Source organism: Abramis brama, assembly GCF_963993115.1.
Source record: "Abramis brama genome assembly, chromosome: 14".
Lineage (NCBI taxonomy): Eukaryota > Metazoa > Chordata > Actinopteri > Cypriniformes > Leuciscidae > Abramis > Abramis brama.
In genome coordinates this window covers 3,266,382-3,282,477 of record NC_139976.1, presented here as the reverse complement: position 1 = coordinate 3,282,477, position 16,096 = coordinate 3,266,382, and the positions used below count along the sequence as shown (strand labels likewise).

Genomic DNA, 16,096 nt, shown 5'->3' with positions numbered 1-16,096 from the left:
TCAGATGAGTCCATGTTTCAGCTTGTTTTGGGGAAAAACAGACATCGAGTTCTCAGTCCCAAAGACGAAAGGGACCAACCAGACATTCATCAGTGACAGATGCAAAAGCAAACATCTGTCATGGTATTGGGAGGCATCAGTGCAAACGGCATGGGTAACTTGCATTTGTGTGAAGGTACAGTAGCACTGACATGGAGGTGTATTAGATTATACAGACATAAACTGCCATCAAGATGACATCTTTCCTGGGAAGAAAGACAATGCCAGGCCTCATTCTGCACATGCTAAAACTGAGTGGTTTCTAGACACTGCACCATAGAAGAGATGTGCCTGACTGCAGTCCAGATCTGTCTCTTATTGAAAATGTATGATCACCCATCATGAAAGGAGAATCAGACAGCGATGGCCATGGACAGTTGTCTTATATCAGACAAGATGGGCAAATATTCCACTTGCAACATTTCAACAATTCGTATCCTTAATTCCCAAATGATTAAAAAGTGTAATTAAAAGGAAAGGTGATGTGACACAGTGGTAAACATACCTCTGTCCTAACTTTTTTTGGAGTGTGTAGCAGCCATCAAAATCCAAACTTTATATTTACAAAATACAATTAAGTTGGTCAGTGAAAACATTGGAAACATTTTCTTTGTACATTTATCAGTTAAATAAAGGTTCAAGAGATTTAACAAATCACAGATTCTTGATTTTATCGCATTTTACAAAATGTCCCAACTATTCTGGAAATGGGGTTTGATAATAAACCTGCTCTGTCACTCCTGTGAGTGAGAGCATAGGTGGGATTTTCATTTTATTTTAGTGGAACTCAGTGTAATGATCTATTGATGAGTCTAAGAATACTGGAATTGGAAGATCATTGGAGCAGAAATGGCACAGGGAATGCCAGGCTGCCCCAGTCTGGAATGATTGACAGCTCACAGCTAACCTGGCTCTTGTTGACTTCACGGTACCTCCATTTATCAATTCTTGTATTATAAATGAAGGTATGTTACTGTCCACATCTGTCCTCAAACACTTACGAATAAGTAAACTATAGAGAAATATATGGTTGTGTTGCACGATTTGAAAAATGTAAACATTGAAGTTCAAAGTTCACTGATGAACGGAAATGCAGATTATTTTCATGAATTATATTGTCAGCGAGAATATGGTCACATTTTCAATACTTCTTTAACCTTTAATGTTGAGCAGATTATATGGACCACTATCATTCTGCATCAAAGAAACTTTCATTTCATCATCACTGTATTTATTTATTTAACCATTTAACTTTCATACTTTTTATACTTTTTCTGGCAATAATTACTTTTACTTGGCATTGGATATTACTTTTATTAAATAATTTTCAGACCTCGTGCAGGCAAAATCTCAAAATCTGTGATCAGTGCAAGGAATTATAACATTTCTGTGAAAAATAATTTATTACCCAGCAAAAGCAGTAATTTTACAAAAATAAAGCAAATTTGTACAATCATTTTTTTAAATTACTCTGAAACAATAATCAAGTCAAGATTATGACCATAAAAAAGCCATAATTACTAGATACAGCAAATAAATTCCTTCACACATAAATATAATTTATAAGTTAAAATCTTTTTTTTTTTATATCTCTTTTTCTCAGTGTAATGTGGTCAATAAATATTAACAAAATAATAATAATAATAATAATTTAAACTACAGGTTATTGTTTGTGGAAATAGGAGATGGTATAGGCTCTCGGGAGTGAAATAATCAACATTATCAAGAAACAGTGCAGACGTGTGGTCCTGGACTTGGATCTTTAAATTTTCTGCAAGTAGAAGAAAGAATATGGCTCAGTACATAATTTAATGATGCAGAGCATAAAATTAATATGTTCAAAATGTACATAATCTGCCATAAGTGAAAAAGAAATAAGCAAACAAGTTATTAAATGTTTGTTTAACTGGGCTGTGGACCCATGGAAATAGAAGCGCTGTTATTATTCTTGAAAATAAAAATGGATAATAAAATTGATTAATGAATGAATCATGAAATGATTCAACTGAAATGGTACTTATACAACACATATTTTTTGATAAGTCTTCTCTTATTTAGATGTCAATTAATCAAGGGTTTAGACAATCAAACACTATTAACAATTTATTAGCTTAAAATAATAAACCTGCATTACAAAGATATACATAAAACAGTTTGTCAGTATTAATCTTTGCACAATTTGGCTGAATTACATAAATTATATGTAAAATATTAGCTTTTTCCTGATTTGAAAATTGTCCTAGCCACTGTTGCCTTTGTCACTATAGCTTTGAAATGTCCTATTGCATTGTGGTTGTGTTACCTGGGATTGTTTTGCCTGTTGTCGTACTTTATTTTATGCGCCTGGTGTTGTGGTCTCAGTTGTGGTACTTTCAGAAGTTGTTGTGCCTGTAGTCGAACTTTCTGTTGTAGTGCTTTCTGTGGTTGTAGTAGCCACCACAGTTGTGGTCTCAGGTGTGGTGCTTTCTACTGTTGTGGTCTCAGTTGTGGTACTTTCAGGAGTTGTTGTGGCTGTGGTTGTACTTTCTATTGTTGTGGTGTCCGGTGTTGTGGTCCCAGTTGTTGTACTTTCAGAAGTTGTTGTGCCTGTAGTCGTACTTTCTGTTGTAGTGCTTTCTGTTGTTGTAGTAGCCACCACAGTTGTAGTCTCAGGTGTGGTGCTTTCTACTGTTGTGGTCTCAGTTGTGGTACTTTCAGGAGTTGTTGTGCCTGTAGTCGAACTTTCTGTTGTTGTACTTTCTGTTGCCGTGGTGCTTTCTGTTGTTGTAGTAGCCACCACCACAGTTGTGGTCTCAGGTGTGGTGCTTTTTACTGTTGTGGTCTCAGTTGTGGTACTCTCAGGAGTTGTTGTGCCTGTAGTCGTACTTTCTGTTGTAGTGCTTTCTGTTGTTGTAGTAGCCACCACAGTTGTAGTCTCAGGTGTGGTGCTTTCTACTGTTGTCGTCTCAGTTGTGGTACTTTCAGGAGTTGTTGTGCCTGTAGTCGTACTTTCTGTTGTTGTACTTTCTGTTGCTGTGGTGCTTTCTGTTGTTGTAATAGCCACCACAGTTGTGGTCTCAGGTGTGGTGCTTTCTACTGTTGTGGTCTCAGTTGTGGTACTTTCAGGAGTCGTTGTGCCTGTAGTCGTACTTTCTGTTGTAGTGCTTTCTGTTGTTGTGGTAGCCACCACAGTTGTGGTCTCAGGTGTGGTGCTTTCTACTGTTGTGGTCTCAGTTGTGGTACTTTCAGGAGTTGTTGTGCCTGTAGTCGTACTTTCTGTTGTAGTGCTTTCTGTTGTTGTAGTAGCCACCACAGTTGTAGTCTCAGGTGTGGTGCTTTCTACTGTTGTCGTCTCAGTTGTGGTACTTTCAGGAGTTGTTGTGCCTGTAGTCGTACTTTCTGTTGTTGTACTTTCTGTTGCTGTGGTGCTTTCTGTTGTTGTAGTAGCCACCACAGTTGTGGTCTCAGGTGTGGTGCTTTCTACTGTTGTGGTCTCAGTTGTGGTACTTTCAGGAGTCGTTGTGCCTGTAGTCGTACTTTCTGTTGTAGTGCTTTCTGTTGTTGTGGTAGCCACCACAGTTGTGGTCTCAGGTGTGGTGCTTTCTACTGTTGTGGTCTCAGTTGTGGTACTTTCAGGAGTTGTTGTGCCTGTAGTCGTACTTTCTGTTGTAGTGCTTTCTGTTGTTGTAGTAGCCACTACAGTTGTGGTCTCAGGTGTGGTGCTTTCTACTGTTGTGGTCTCAGTTGTGGTACTTTCAGGAGTTGTTGTGGCTGTGGTTGTACTTTCTGTTGTAGTGATGTCCGGTGTTGTGGTCTCAGTTGTGGTACTTTCAGGAGTTGTTGTGCCTATAGTTGTACTTTCTGTTGTAGTGCTTTCTGTTGTTGTAGTAGCCACCACAGTTGTGGTCTCAGGTGTGGTGCTTTCTACTGTTGTGGTCTCAGTTGTGGTACTTCCAGGAGTTGTTGTGGCTGTGGTTGTACTTTCTGTTGTAGTGATGTCCGGTGTTGTGGTCTCAGTTGTGGTACTTTCAGGAGTTGTTGTGCCTGTAGTTGTACTTTCTGTTGTAGTGCTTTCTGTTGTTGTAGTAGCCACCACAGTTGTGGTCTCAGGTGTGGTGCTTTCTACTGTTGTGGTCTCAGTTGTGGTACTTCCAGGAGTTGTTGTGGCTGTGGTTGTACTTTCTGTTGTTGTGGTGTCCGGTGTTGTGGTCCCAGTTGTGGTACTTTCAGAAGTTGTTGTGCCTGTAGTCGTACTTTCTGTTGTAGTGCTTTCTGTTGTTGTAGTAGCCACCACAGTTGTGGTCTCAGGTGTGGTGCTTTCTACTGTTGTGGTCTCAGTTGTGGTACTTTCAGGAGTTGTTGTGGCTGTGGTTGTACTTTCTGTTGTAGTGATGTCCGGTGTTGTGGTCTCAGTTGTGGTACTTTCAGGAGTTGTTGTGCCTGTAGTCGTACTTTCTGTTGTAGTGCTTTCTGTTGTTGTAGTAGCCACCACAGTTGTAGTCTCAGGTGTGGTGCTTTCTATTGTTGTGGTCTCAGTTGTGGTACTTTCAGGAGTTGTTGTGCCTGTAGTCGTACTTTCTGTTGTTGTACTTTCTGTTGCTGTGGTACTTTCTGTTGTTGTAGTAGCCACCACAGTTGTGGTCTCAGGTGTGGTGCTTTCTACTGTTGTGGTCTCAGTTGTGGTACTTTCAGGAGTTGTTGTGCCTGTAGTCGTACTTTCTGTTGTAGTGCTTTCTGTTGTTGTAGTAGCCACCACAGTTGTAGTCTCAGGTGTGGTGCTTTCTACTGTTGTCGTCTCAGTTGTGGTACTTTCAGGAGTTGTTGTGCCTGTAGTCGTACTTTCTGTTGTTGTACTTTCTGTTGCTGTGGTGCTTTCTGTTGTTGTAGTAGCCACCACAGTTGTGGTTTTAGGTGTGGTGCTTTCTACTGTTGTGGTCTCAGTTGTGGTACTTTCAGGAGTTGTTGTGCCTGTAGTCGTACTTTCTGTTGTAGTGCTTTCTGTTGTTGTAGTAGCCACCACAGTTGTGGTCTCAGGTGTGGTGCTTTCTACTGTTGTGGTCTCAGTTGTGGTACTTTCAGGAGTTGTTGTGCCTGTAGTTGTACTTTCTGTTGTAGTGCTTTCTGTGGTTGTAGTAGCCACCACAGTTGTGGTCTCAGGTGTGGTGCTTTCTACTGTTGTGGTCTCAGTTGTGGTACTTTCAGGAGTTGTTGTGGCTGTGGTTGTACTTTCTGTTGTTGTGGTGTCCGGTGTTGTGGTCCCAGTTGTGGTACTTTCAGAAGTTGTTGTGCCTGTAGTCGTACTTTCTGTTGTAGTGCTTTCTGTTGTTGTAGTAGCCACCACAGTTGTAGTCTCAGGTGTGGTGCTTTCTACTGTTGTGGTCTCAGTTGTGGTACTTTCAGGAGTTGTTGTGGCTGTGGTTGTACTTTCTGTTGTAGTAATGTCCGGTGTTGTGGTCTCAGTTGTGGTACTTTCAGGAGTTGTTGTGCCTGTAGTCGTACTTTCTGTTGTTGTGGTGTCCGGTGTTGTGGTCCCAGTTGTGGTACTTTCAGAAGTTGTTGTGCCTGTAGTCGTACTTTCTGTTGTAGTGCTTTCTGTTGTTGTAGTAGCCACCACAGTTGTAGTCTCAGGTGTGGTGCTTTCTATTGTTGTGGTCTCAGTTGTGGTACTCTCAGGAGTTGTTGTGCCTGTAGTCGTACTTTCTGTTGTAGTGCTTTCTGTTGTTGTAGTAGCTACCACAGTTGTAGTCTCAGGTGTGGTGCTTTCTACTGTTGTCGTCTCAGTTGTGGTACTTTCAGGAGTTGTTGTGCCTGTAGTCGTACTTTCTGTTGTTGTACTTTCTGTTGCTGTGGTGCTTTCTGTTGTTGTAGTAGCCACCACAGTTGTGGTCTCAGGTGTGGTGCTTTCTACTGTTGTGGTCTCAGTTGTGGTACTTTCAGGAGTCGTTGTGCCTGTAGTCGTACTTTCTGTTGTAGTGCTTTCTGTTGTTGTGGTAGCCACCACAGTTGTGGTCTCAGGTGTGGTGATTTCTATTGTTGTGGTCTCAGTTGTGGTACTTTCAGGAGTTGTTGTGCCTGTAGTCGTACTTTCTGTTGTTGTACTTTCTGTTGTTGTACTTTCTGTTGCTGTGGTACTTTCTGTTGTTGTAGTAGCCACCACAGTTGTGGTCTCAGGTGTGGTGCTTTCTACTGTTGTGGTCTCAGTTGTGGTACTTTCAGGAGTTGTTGTGGCTGTTGTTGTACTTTCTGTTGTTGTGGTGTCCGGTGTTGTGGTCCCAGTTGTGGTACTTTCAGAAGTTGTTGTGCCTGTAGTCGTACTTTCTGTTGTAGTGCTTTCTGTTGTTGTAGTAGCCACCACAGTTGTAGTCTCAGGTGTGGTGCTTTCTACTGTTGTGGTCTCAGTTGTGGTACTTTCAGGAGTTGTTGTGGCTGTGGTTGTACTTTCTGTTGTTGTGGTGTCCGGTGTTGTGGTCCCAGTTGTGGTACTTTCAGAAGTTGTTGTGCCTGTAGTCGTACTTTCTGTTGTAGTGCTTTCTATTGTTGTAGTAGCCAGCACAGTTGTAGTCTCAGGTGTGGTGCTTTCTACTGTTGTGGTCTCAGTTGTGGTACTTTCAGGAGTTGTTGTGGCTGTGGTTGTACTTTCTGTTGTTGTGATGCCCAGAGTTGTGGTCTCAGTTGTGGTACTTTCAGGAGATGTTGTGCCTGTAGTCGTACTTTCTGTTGTAGTGCTTTCTGTTGTTGTAGTAGCCACCACAGTTGTGGTCTCAGGTGTGGTGCTTTCTACTGTTGTGGTCTCAGTTGTGGTACTTTCAGGAGTTGTTGTGCCTGTAGTTGTACTTTCTGTTGTAGTGCTTTCTGTTGTTGTAGTAGCCACCACAGTTGTGGTCTCAGGTGTGGTGCTTTCTACTGTTGTGGTCTCAGTTGTGGTACTTTCAGGAGTTGTTGTGGCTGTGGTTGTACTTTCTGTTGTAGTGATGTCCGGTGTTGTGGTCTCAGTTGTGGTACTTTCAGGAGTTGTTGTGCCTGTAGTCGTACTTTCTGTTGTAGTGCTTTCTGTTGTTGTAGTAGCCACCACAGTTGTAGTCTCAGGTGTGGTGCTTTCTATTGTTGTGGTCTCAGTTGTGGTACTTTCAGGAGTTGTTGTGCCTGTAGTCGTACTTTCTGTTGTTGTACTTTCTGTTGCTGTGGTACTTTCTGTTGTTGTAGTAGCCACCACAGTTGTGGTCTCAGGTGTGGTGCTTTCTACTGTTGTGGTCTCAGTTGTGGTACTTTCAGGAGTTGTTGTGGCTGTGGTTGTACTTTCTGTTGTTGTGGTGTCCGGTGTTGTGGTCCCAGTTGTGGTACTTTCAGAAGTTGTTGTGCCTGTAGTCGTACTTTCTGTTGTAGTGCTTTCTGTTGTTGTAGTAGCCACCACCACAGTTGTGGTCTCAGGTGTGGTGCTTTCTACTGTTGTGGTCTCAGTTGTGGTACTTTCAGGAGTTGTTGTGTCTGTAGTCGTACTTTCTGTTGTAGTGCTTCCTGTGGTTGTAGTAGCCATCACAGTTGCGGTCTCAGGTGTGGTGCTTTCTACTGTTGTGGTCTCAGTTGTGGTACTTTCAGGAGTTGTTGTGCCTGTAGTCGTACTTTCTGTTGTAGTGCTTTCTGTTGTTGTGGTAGCCACCACAGTTGTGGTCTCAGGTGTGGTACTTTCTACTGTTGTGGTCTCAGTTGTGGTACTTTCAGGAGTTGTTGTGGCTGTGGTTGTACTTTCTGTTGTTGTGGTGTCCGGTGTTGTGGTCCCAGTTGTGGTAGTTTCAGAAGTTGTTGTGCCTGTAGTCGTACTTTCTGTTGTAGTGCTTTCTGTTGTTGTAGTAGCCACCAGCACAGTTGTGGTCTCAGGTGTGGTGCTTTCTACTGTTGTGGTCTCAGTTGTGGTACTTTCAGGAGTTGTTGTGTCTGTAGTCGTACTTTCTGTTGTAGTGCTTCCTGTGGTTGTAGTAGCCATCACAGTTGTGGTCTCAGGTGTGGTGCTTTCTACTGTTGTGGTCTCAGTTGTGGTACTTTCAGGAGTTGTTGTGCCTGTAGTCGTACTTTCTGTTGTAGTGCTTTCTGTTGTTGTGGTAGCCACCACAGTTGTGGTCTCAGGTGTGGTGCTTTCTACTGTTGTGGTCTCAGTTGTGGTACTTTCAGGAGTTGTTGTGGCTGTGGTTGTACTTTCTGTTGTAGTGGTGTCCGGTGTTGTCGTCTCAGTTGTGGTACTTTCAGGAGTTGTTGTGCCTGTAGTCGTACTTTCTGTTGTTGTACTTTCTGTTGCTGTGGTGCTTTCTGTTGTTGTAGTAGCCACCACAGTTGTGGTCTCAGCTGTGGTGCTTTCTACTGTTGTGGTCTCAGTTGTGGTACTTTCAGGAGTCGTTGTGCCTGTAGTCGTACTTTCTGTTGTAGTGCTTTCTGTTGTTGTAGTAGCCACCACAGTTGTGGTCTCAGGTGTGGTGCTTTCTACTGTTGTGGTCTCAGTTGTGGTACTTTCAGGAGTTGTTGTGGCTGTGGTTGTACTTTCTGTTGTTGTGGTGTCCGGTGTTGTGGTCCCAGATGTGGTACTTTCAGAAGTTGTTGTGCCTGTAGTCGTACTTTCTGTTGTAGTGCTTTCTGTTGTTGTAGTAGCCACCACCACAGTTGTGGTCTCAGGTGTGGTGCTTTCTACTGTTGTGGTCTCAGTTGTGGTACTTTCAGGAGTTGTTGTGCCTGTAGTCGTACTTTCTGTTGTAGTGCTTTCTGTTGTTGTTGTAGTAGCCACCACAGTTGTAGTCTCAGGTTTGGTGCTTTCTACTGTTGTGGTCTCAGTTGTGGTACTTCCAGGAGTTGTTGTGGCTGTGGTTGTACTTTCTGTTGTTGTGGTGTCCGGTGTTGTGGTCCCAGTTGTGGTACTTTCAGAAGTTGTTGTGCCTGTAGTCGTACTTTCTGTTGTAGTGCTTTCTGTTGTTGTAGTAGCCACCACAGTTGTAGTCTCAGGTGTGGTGCTTTCTACTGTTGTGGTCTCAGTTGTGGTACTTTCAGGAGTTGTTGTGCCTGTAGTCGTACTTTCTGTTGTTGTACTTTCTGTTGCTGTGGTGCTTTCTGTTGTTGTAGTAGCAACCACAGTTGTGGTCTCAGGTGTGGTGCTTTCTACTGTTGTGGTCTCAGTTGTGGTACTTCCAGGAGTTGTTGTGGCTGTGGTTGTACTTTCTGTTGTTGTGGTCTCCGGTGTTGTGGTCCCAGTTGTGGTACTTTCAGAAGTTGTTGTGCCTGTAGTCGTACTTTCTGTTGTAGTGCTTTCTGTGGTTGTAGTAGCCACCACAGTTGTGGTCTCAGGTGTGGTGCTTTCTACTGTTGTGGTCTCAGTTGTAGTACTTTCAGGAGTTGTTGTGCCTGTAGTTGTACTTTCTGTTGTAGTGCTTTCTGTTGTTGTAGTAGCCACCACAGTTGTGGTCTCAGGTGTGGTGCTTTCTACTGTTGTGGTCTCAGTTGTGGTACTTTCAGGAGTTGTTGTGGCTGTGGTTGTACTTTCTGTTGTAGTGATGTCCGGTGTTGTGGTCTCAGTTGTGGTACTTTCAGGAGTTGTTGTGCCTGTAGTCGTACTTTCTGTTGTAGTGCTTTCTGTTGTTGTAGTAGCCACCACAGTTGTAGTCTCAGGTGTGGTGCTTTCTACTGTTGTTGTCTCAGTTGTGGTACTTTCAGGAGTTGCTGTGCCTGTAGTCATACTTTCTGTTGTTGTACTTTCTGTTGCTGTGGTGCTTTCTGTTGTTGTAGTAGCCACCACAGTTGTGGTCTCAGGTGTGGTGCTTTCTACTGTTGTGGTCTCAGTTGTGGTACTTTCAGGAGTTGTTGTGCCTGTAGTCGTACTTTCTGTTGTTGTAGTAGCCACCACAGTTGTGGTCTCAGGTGTGGTGCTTTCTACTGTTGTGGTCTCAGTTGTGGTACTTTCAGGAGTTGTTGTGCCTGTAGTCGTACTTTCTGTTGTAGTGATTTCTGTTGTTGTAGTAGCCACCACAGTTGTGGTCTCAGGTGTGGTGCTTTCTACTGTTGTGGTCTCAGTTGTGGTACTTTCAGGAGTTGTTGTGGCTGTGGTTGTACTTTCTGTTGTTGTGGTGTCCGGTGTTGTGGTCCCAGTTGTGGTACTTTCAGAAGTTGTTGTGCCTGTAGTCGTACTTTCTGTTGTAGTGCTTTCTGTTGTTGTAGTAGCCACCACCACCGTTGTGGTCTCAGGTGTGGTGCTTTCTACTGTTGTGGTCTCAGTTGTGGTACTTTCAGGAGTTGTTGTGCCTGTAGTCGTACTTTCTGTTGTAGTGCTTTCTGTTGTTGTTGTAGTAGCCACCACAGTTGTAGTCTCAGGTGTGGTGCTTTCTACTGTTGTGGTCTCAGTTGTGGTACTTCCAGGAGTTGTTGTGGCTGTGGTTGTACTTTCTGTTGTTGTGGTGTCTGGTGTTGTGGTCCCAGTTGTGGTACTTTCAGAAGTTGTTGTGCCTGTAGTCGTACTTTCTGTTGTAGTGCTTTCTGTTGTTGTAGTAGCCACCACAGTTGTAGTCTCAGGTGTGGTGCTTTCTACTGTTGTGGTCTCAGTTGTGGTACTTTCAGGAGTTGTTGTGCCTGTAGTCGTACTTTCTGTTGTTGTACTTTCTGTTGCTGTGGTGCTTTCTGTTGTTGTAGTAGCAACCACAGTTGTGGTCTCAGGTGTGGTGCTTTCTACTGTTGTGGTCTCAGTTGTGGTACTTCCAGGAGTTGTTGTGGCTGTGGTTGTACTTTCTGTTGTTGTGGTCTCCGGTGTTGTGGTCCCAGTTGTGGTACTTTCAGAAGTTGTTGTGCCTGTAGTCGTACTTTCTGTTGTAGTGCTTTCTGTGGTTGTAGTAGCCACCACAGTTGTGGTCTCAGGTGTGGTGCTTTCTACTGTTGTGGTCTCAGTTGTAGTACTTTCAGGAGTTGTTGTGCCTGTAGTTGTACTTTCTGTTGTAGTGCTTTCTGTTGTTGTAGTAGCCACCACAGTTGTGGTCTCAGGTGTGGTGTTTTCTACTGTTGTGGTCTCAGTTGTGGTACTTTCAGGAGTTGTTGTGGCTGTGGTTGTACTTTCTGTTGTAGTGATGTCCGGTGTTGTGGTCTCAGTTGTGGTACTTTCAGGAGTTGTTGTGCCTGTAGTCGTACTTTCTGTTGTAGTGCTTTCTGTTGTTGTAGTAGCCACCACAGTTGTAGTCTCAGGTGTGGTGCTTTCTACTGTTGTTGTCTCAGTTGTGGTACTTTCAGGAGTTGCTGTGCCTGTAGTCATACTTTCTGTTGTTGTACTTTCTGTTGCTGTGGTGCTTTCTGTTGTTGTAGTAGCCACCACAGTTGTGGTCTCAGGTGTGGTGCTTTCTACTGTTGTGGTCTCAGTTGTGGTACTTTCAGGAGTTGTTGTGCCTGTAGTCGTACTTTCTGTTGTTGTAGTAGCCACCACAGTTGTGGTCTCAGGTGTGGTGCTTTCTACTGTTGTGGTCTCAGTTGTGGTACTTTCAGGAGTTGTTGTGCCTGTAGTCGTACTTTCTGTTGTAGTGATTTCTGTTGTTGTAGTAGCCACCACAGTTGTGGTCTCAGGTGTGGTGCTTTCTACTGTTGTGGTCTCAGTTGTGGTACTTTCAGGAGTTGTTGTGGCTGTGGTTGTACTTTCTGTTGTTGTGGTGTCCGGTGTTGTGGTCCCAGTTGTGGTACTTTCAGAAGTTGTTGTGCCTGTAGTCGTACTTTCTGTTGTAGTGCTTTCTGTTGTTGTAGTAGCCACCACCACCGTTGTGGTCACAGGTGTGGTGCTTTCTACTGTTGTGGTCTCAGTTGTGGTACTTTCAGGAGTTGTTGTGCCTGTAGTCGTACTTTCTGTTGTAGTGCTTTCTGTTGTTGTAGTAGCCACCACCACCGTTGTGGTCACAGGTGTGGTGCTTTCTACTGTTGTGGTCTCAGTTGTGGTACTTCCAGGAGTTGTTGTGGCTGTGGTTGTACTTTCTGTTGTTGTGGTGTCTGGTGTTGTGGTCCCAGTTGTGGTACTTTCAGAAGTTGTTGTGCCTGTAGTCGTACTTTCTGTTGTAGTGCTTTCTGTTGTTGTAGTAGCCACCACAGTTGTAGTCTCAGGTGTGGTGCTTTCTACTGTTGTGGTCTCAGTTGTGGTACTTTCAGGAGTTGTTGTGCCTGTAGTCGTACTTTCTGTTGTTGTACTTTCTGTTGCTGTGGTGCTTTCTGTTGTTGTAGTAGCCACCACAGTTGTGGTCTCAGGTGTGGTGCTTTCTACTGTTGTGGTCTCAGTTGTGGTACTTTCAGGAGTTGTTGTGGCTGTGGTTGTACTTTCTGTTGTTGTGGTCTCCGGTGTTGTGGTCCCAGTTGTGGTACTTTCAGAAGTTGTTGTGCCTGTAGTCGTACTTTCTGTTGTAGTGCTTTCTGTGGTTGTAGTAGCCACCACAGTTGTGGTCTCAGGTGTGGTGCTTTCTACTGTTGTGGTCTCAGTTGTAGTACTTTCAGGAGTTGTTGTGCCTGTAGTTGTACTTTCTGTTGTAGTGCTTTCTGTTGTTGTAGTAGCCACCACAGTTGTGGTCTCAGGTGTGGTGCTTTCTACTGTTGTGGTCTCAGTTGTGGTACTTTCAGGAGTTGTTGTGGCTGTGGTTGTACTTTCTGTTGTAGTGATGTCCGGTGTTGTGGTCTCAGTTGTGGTACTTTCAGGAGTTGTTGTGCCTGTAGTCGTACTTTCTGTTGTAGTGCTTTCTGTTGTTGTAGTAGCCACCACAGTTGTAGTCTCAGGTGTGGTGCTTTCTATTGTTGTGGTCTCAGTTGTGGTACTTTCAGGAGTTGTTGTGCCTGTAGTCGTACTTTCTGTTGTAGTGCTTTCTGTTGTTGTAGTAGCCACCACAGTTGTAGTCTCAGGTGTGGTGCTTTCTACTGTTGTTGTCTCAGTTGTGGTACTTTCAGGAGTTGCTGTGCCTGTAGTCGTACTTTCTGTTGTTGTACTTTCTGTTGCTGTGGTGCTTTCTGTTGTTGTAGTAGCCACCACAGTTGTGTTCTCAGGTGTGGTGCTTTCTACTGTTGTGGTCTCAGTTGTGGTACTTTCAGGAGTTGTTGTGCCTGTAGTCGTACTTTCTGTTGTTGTTGTAGCCACCACAGTTGTGGTCTCAGGTGTGGTGCTTTCTACTGTTGTGGTCTCAGTTGTGGTACTTTCAGGAGTTGTTGTGCCTGTAGTCGTACTTTCTGTTGTAGTGCTTTCTGTGGTTGTAGTAGCCACCACAGTTGTGGTCTCAGGTGTGGTGCTTTCTACTGTTGTGGTCTCAGTTGTGGTACTTCCAGGAGTTGTTGTGGCTGTGGTTGTACTTTCTGTTGTTGTGGTGTCCGGTGTTGTGGTCCCAGTTGTGGTAATTTCAGAAGTTGTTGTGCCTGTAGTCGTACTTTCTGTTGTAGTGCTTTCTGTTGTTGTAGTAGCCACCACAGTTGTAGTCTCAGGTGTGGTGCTTTCTACTGTTGTGGTCTCAGTTGTGGTACTTTCAGGAGTTGTTGTGGCTGTGGTTGTACTTTCTGTTGTAGTGATGTCCGGTGTTGTGGTCTCAGTTGTGGTACTTTCAGGAGTTGTTGTGCCTGTTGTCGTACTTTCTGTTGTAGTGCTTTCTGTTGTTGTAGTAGCCACCACAGTTGTAGTCTCAGGTGTGGTGCTTTCTATTGTTGTGGTCTCAGTTGTGGTACTTTCAGGAGTTGTTGTGCCTGTAGTCGTACTTTCTGTTGTTGTACTTTCTGTTGCTGTGGTACTTTCTGTTGTTGTAGTAGCCACCGCAGTTGTGGTCTCAGGTGTGGTGCTTTCTACTGTTGTGGTCTCAGTTGTGGTACTTTCAGGAGTTGTTGTGGCTGTTGTTGTACTTTCTGTTGTTGTGGTGTCCGGTGTTGTGGTCCCAGTTGTGGTACTTTCAGAAGTTGTTGTGCCTGTAGTCGTACTTTCTGTTGTAGTGCTTTCTGTTGTTGTAGTAGCCACCACCACAGTTGTGGTCTCAGGTGTGGTGCTTTCTACTGTTGTGGTCTCAGTTGTGGTACTTTCAGGAGTTGTTGTGCCTGTAGTCGTACTTTCTGTTGTAGTACTTTCTGTGGTTGTAGTAGCCACCACAGTTGTGGTCTCAGGAGTGGTGCTTTCTACTGTTGTGGTCTCAGTTGTGGTACTTTCAGGAGTTGTTGTGGCTGTGGTTGTACTTTCTGTTGTTGTGGTGTCCGGTGTTGTGGTACTTTCAGAAGTTGTTGTGCCTGTAGTCGTACTTTCTGTTGTAGTGCTTTCTGTTGTTGTAGTAGCCACCACCACAGTTGTGGTCTCAGGTGTGGTGCTTTCTACTGTTGTGGTCTCAGTTGTGGTACTTTCAGGAGTTGTTGTGGCTGTGGTTGTACTTTCTGTTGTAGTGATGTCCGGTGTTGTCGTCTCAGTTGTGGTACTTTCAGGAGTTGTTGTGCCTGTAGTCGTACTTTCTGTTGTAGTGCTTTCTGTTGTTGTAGTAGCCACCACAGTTGTAGTCTCAGGTGTGGTGCTTTCTACTGTTGTCGTCTCAGTTGTGGTACTTTCAGGAGTTGTTGTGCCTGTAATCGTACTTTCTGTTGTTGTACTTTCTGTTGCTGTGGTGCTTTCTGTTGTTGTAGTAGCCACCACAGTTGTGGTCTCAGGTGTGGTGCTTTCTACTGTTGTGGTCTCAGTTGTGGTACTTTCAGGAGTTGTTGTGCCTGTAGTCGTACTTTCTGTTGTAGTGCTTTCTGTTGTTGTAGTAGCCACCACAGTTGTGGTCTCAGGTGTGGTGCTTTCTACTGTTGTGGTCTCAGTTGTGGTACTTTTAGGAGTTGTTGTGCCTGTAGTCGTACTTTCTGTTGTAGTGCTTTCTGTGGTTGTAGTAGCCACCACAGTTGTGGTCTCAGGTGTGGTGCTTTCTACTGTTGTGGTCTCAGTTGTGGTACTTTCAGGAGTTGTTGTGGCTGTGGTTGTACTTTCTGTTGTTGTGGTGTCCGGTGTTGTGGTCCCAGTTGTGGTACTTTCAGAAGTTGTTGTGCCTGTAGTCGTACTTTCTGTTGTAGTGCTTTCTGTTGTTGTAGTAGCCACCAGAGTTGTAGTCTCAGGTGTGGTGCTTTCTACTGTTGTGGTCTCAGTTGTGGTACTTTCAGGAGTTGTTGTGGCTGTGGTTGTACTTTCTGTTGTTGTGATGCCCAGAGTTGTGGTCTCAGTTGTGGTACTTTCAGGAGATGTTGTGCCTGTAGTCGTACTTTCTGTTGTAGTGCTTTCTGTGGTTGTAGTAGCCACCAGCACAGTTGTGGTCTCAGGTGTGGTGCTTTCTACTGTTGTGGTCTCAGTTGTGGTACTTTCAGGAGTTGTTGTGGCTGTGGTTGTACTTTCTGTTGTAGTGATGTCCGGTGTTGTGGTCTCAGTTGTGGTACTTTCAGGAGTTGTTGTGCCTGTTGTCGTACTTTCTGTTGTAGTGCTTTCTGTTGTTGTAGTTGCCACCACAGTTGTAGTCTCAGGTGTGGTGCTTTCTATTGTTGTGGTCTCAGTTGTGGTACTTTCAGGAGTTGTTGTGCCTGTAGTCGTACTTTCTGTTGTTGTACTTTCTGTTGCTGTGGTACTTTCTGTTGTTGTAGTAGCCACCGCAGTTGTGGTCTCAGGTGTGGTGCTTTCTACTGTTGTGGTCACAGTTGTGGTACTTTCAGGAGTTGTTGTGGCTGTTGTTGTACTTTCTGTTGTTGTGGTGTCCGGTGTTGTGGTCCCAGTTGTGGTACTTTCAGAAGTTGTTGTGCCTGTAGTCGTACTTTCTGTTGTAGTGCTTTCTGTTGTTGTAGTAGCCACCACCACAGTTGTGGTCTCAGGTGTGGTGCTTTCTACTGTTGTGGTCTCAGTTGTGGTACTTTCAGGAGTTGTTGTGCCTGTAGTCGTACTTTCTGTTGTAGTGCTTTCTGTGGTTGTAGTAGCCACCACAGTTGTGGTCTCAGGAGTGGTGCTTTCTACTGTTGTGGTCTCAGTGGTGGTACTTTCAGGAGTTGTTGTGGCTGTGGTTGTACTTTCTGTTGTTGTGGTGTCCGGTGTTGTGGTCCCAGTTGTGGTACTTTCAGAAGTTGT

At 44.3% G+C, this 16,096-nt stretch overlaps 1 protein-coding gene across 1 annotated transcript in view; it reads right to left on the bottom strand.

Moving 5' to 3' along the window:
• Positions 1-1,335: 1,335 nt before the first annotated feature.
• Positions 1,336-16,096, bottom strand: part of LOC311096287 (uncharacterized protein) — a 30,545-nt gene continuing 15,784 nt past the window's right edge. Inside the window, exons 11-12 of the mRNA XM_084135354.1 lie at positions 2,342-4,002; positions 1,336-1,810 (exon numbers count right to left, since the gene is read on the bottom strand). Of these exons, the coding sequence (XP_083991480.1) occupies positions 2,375-4,002 (1,628 nt within the window). The 3' untranslated portion in view covers positions 1,336-1,810; positions 2,342-2,374. The remainder of the gene's footprint in view (positions 1,811-2,341; positions 4,003-16,096) is intronic.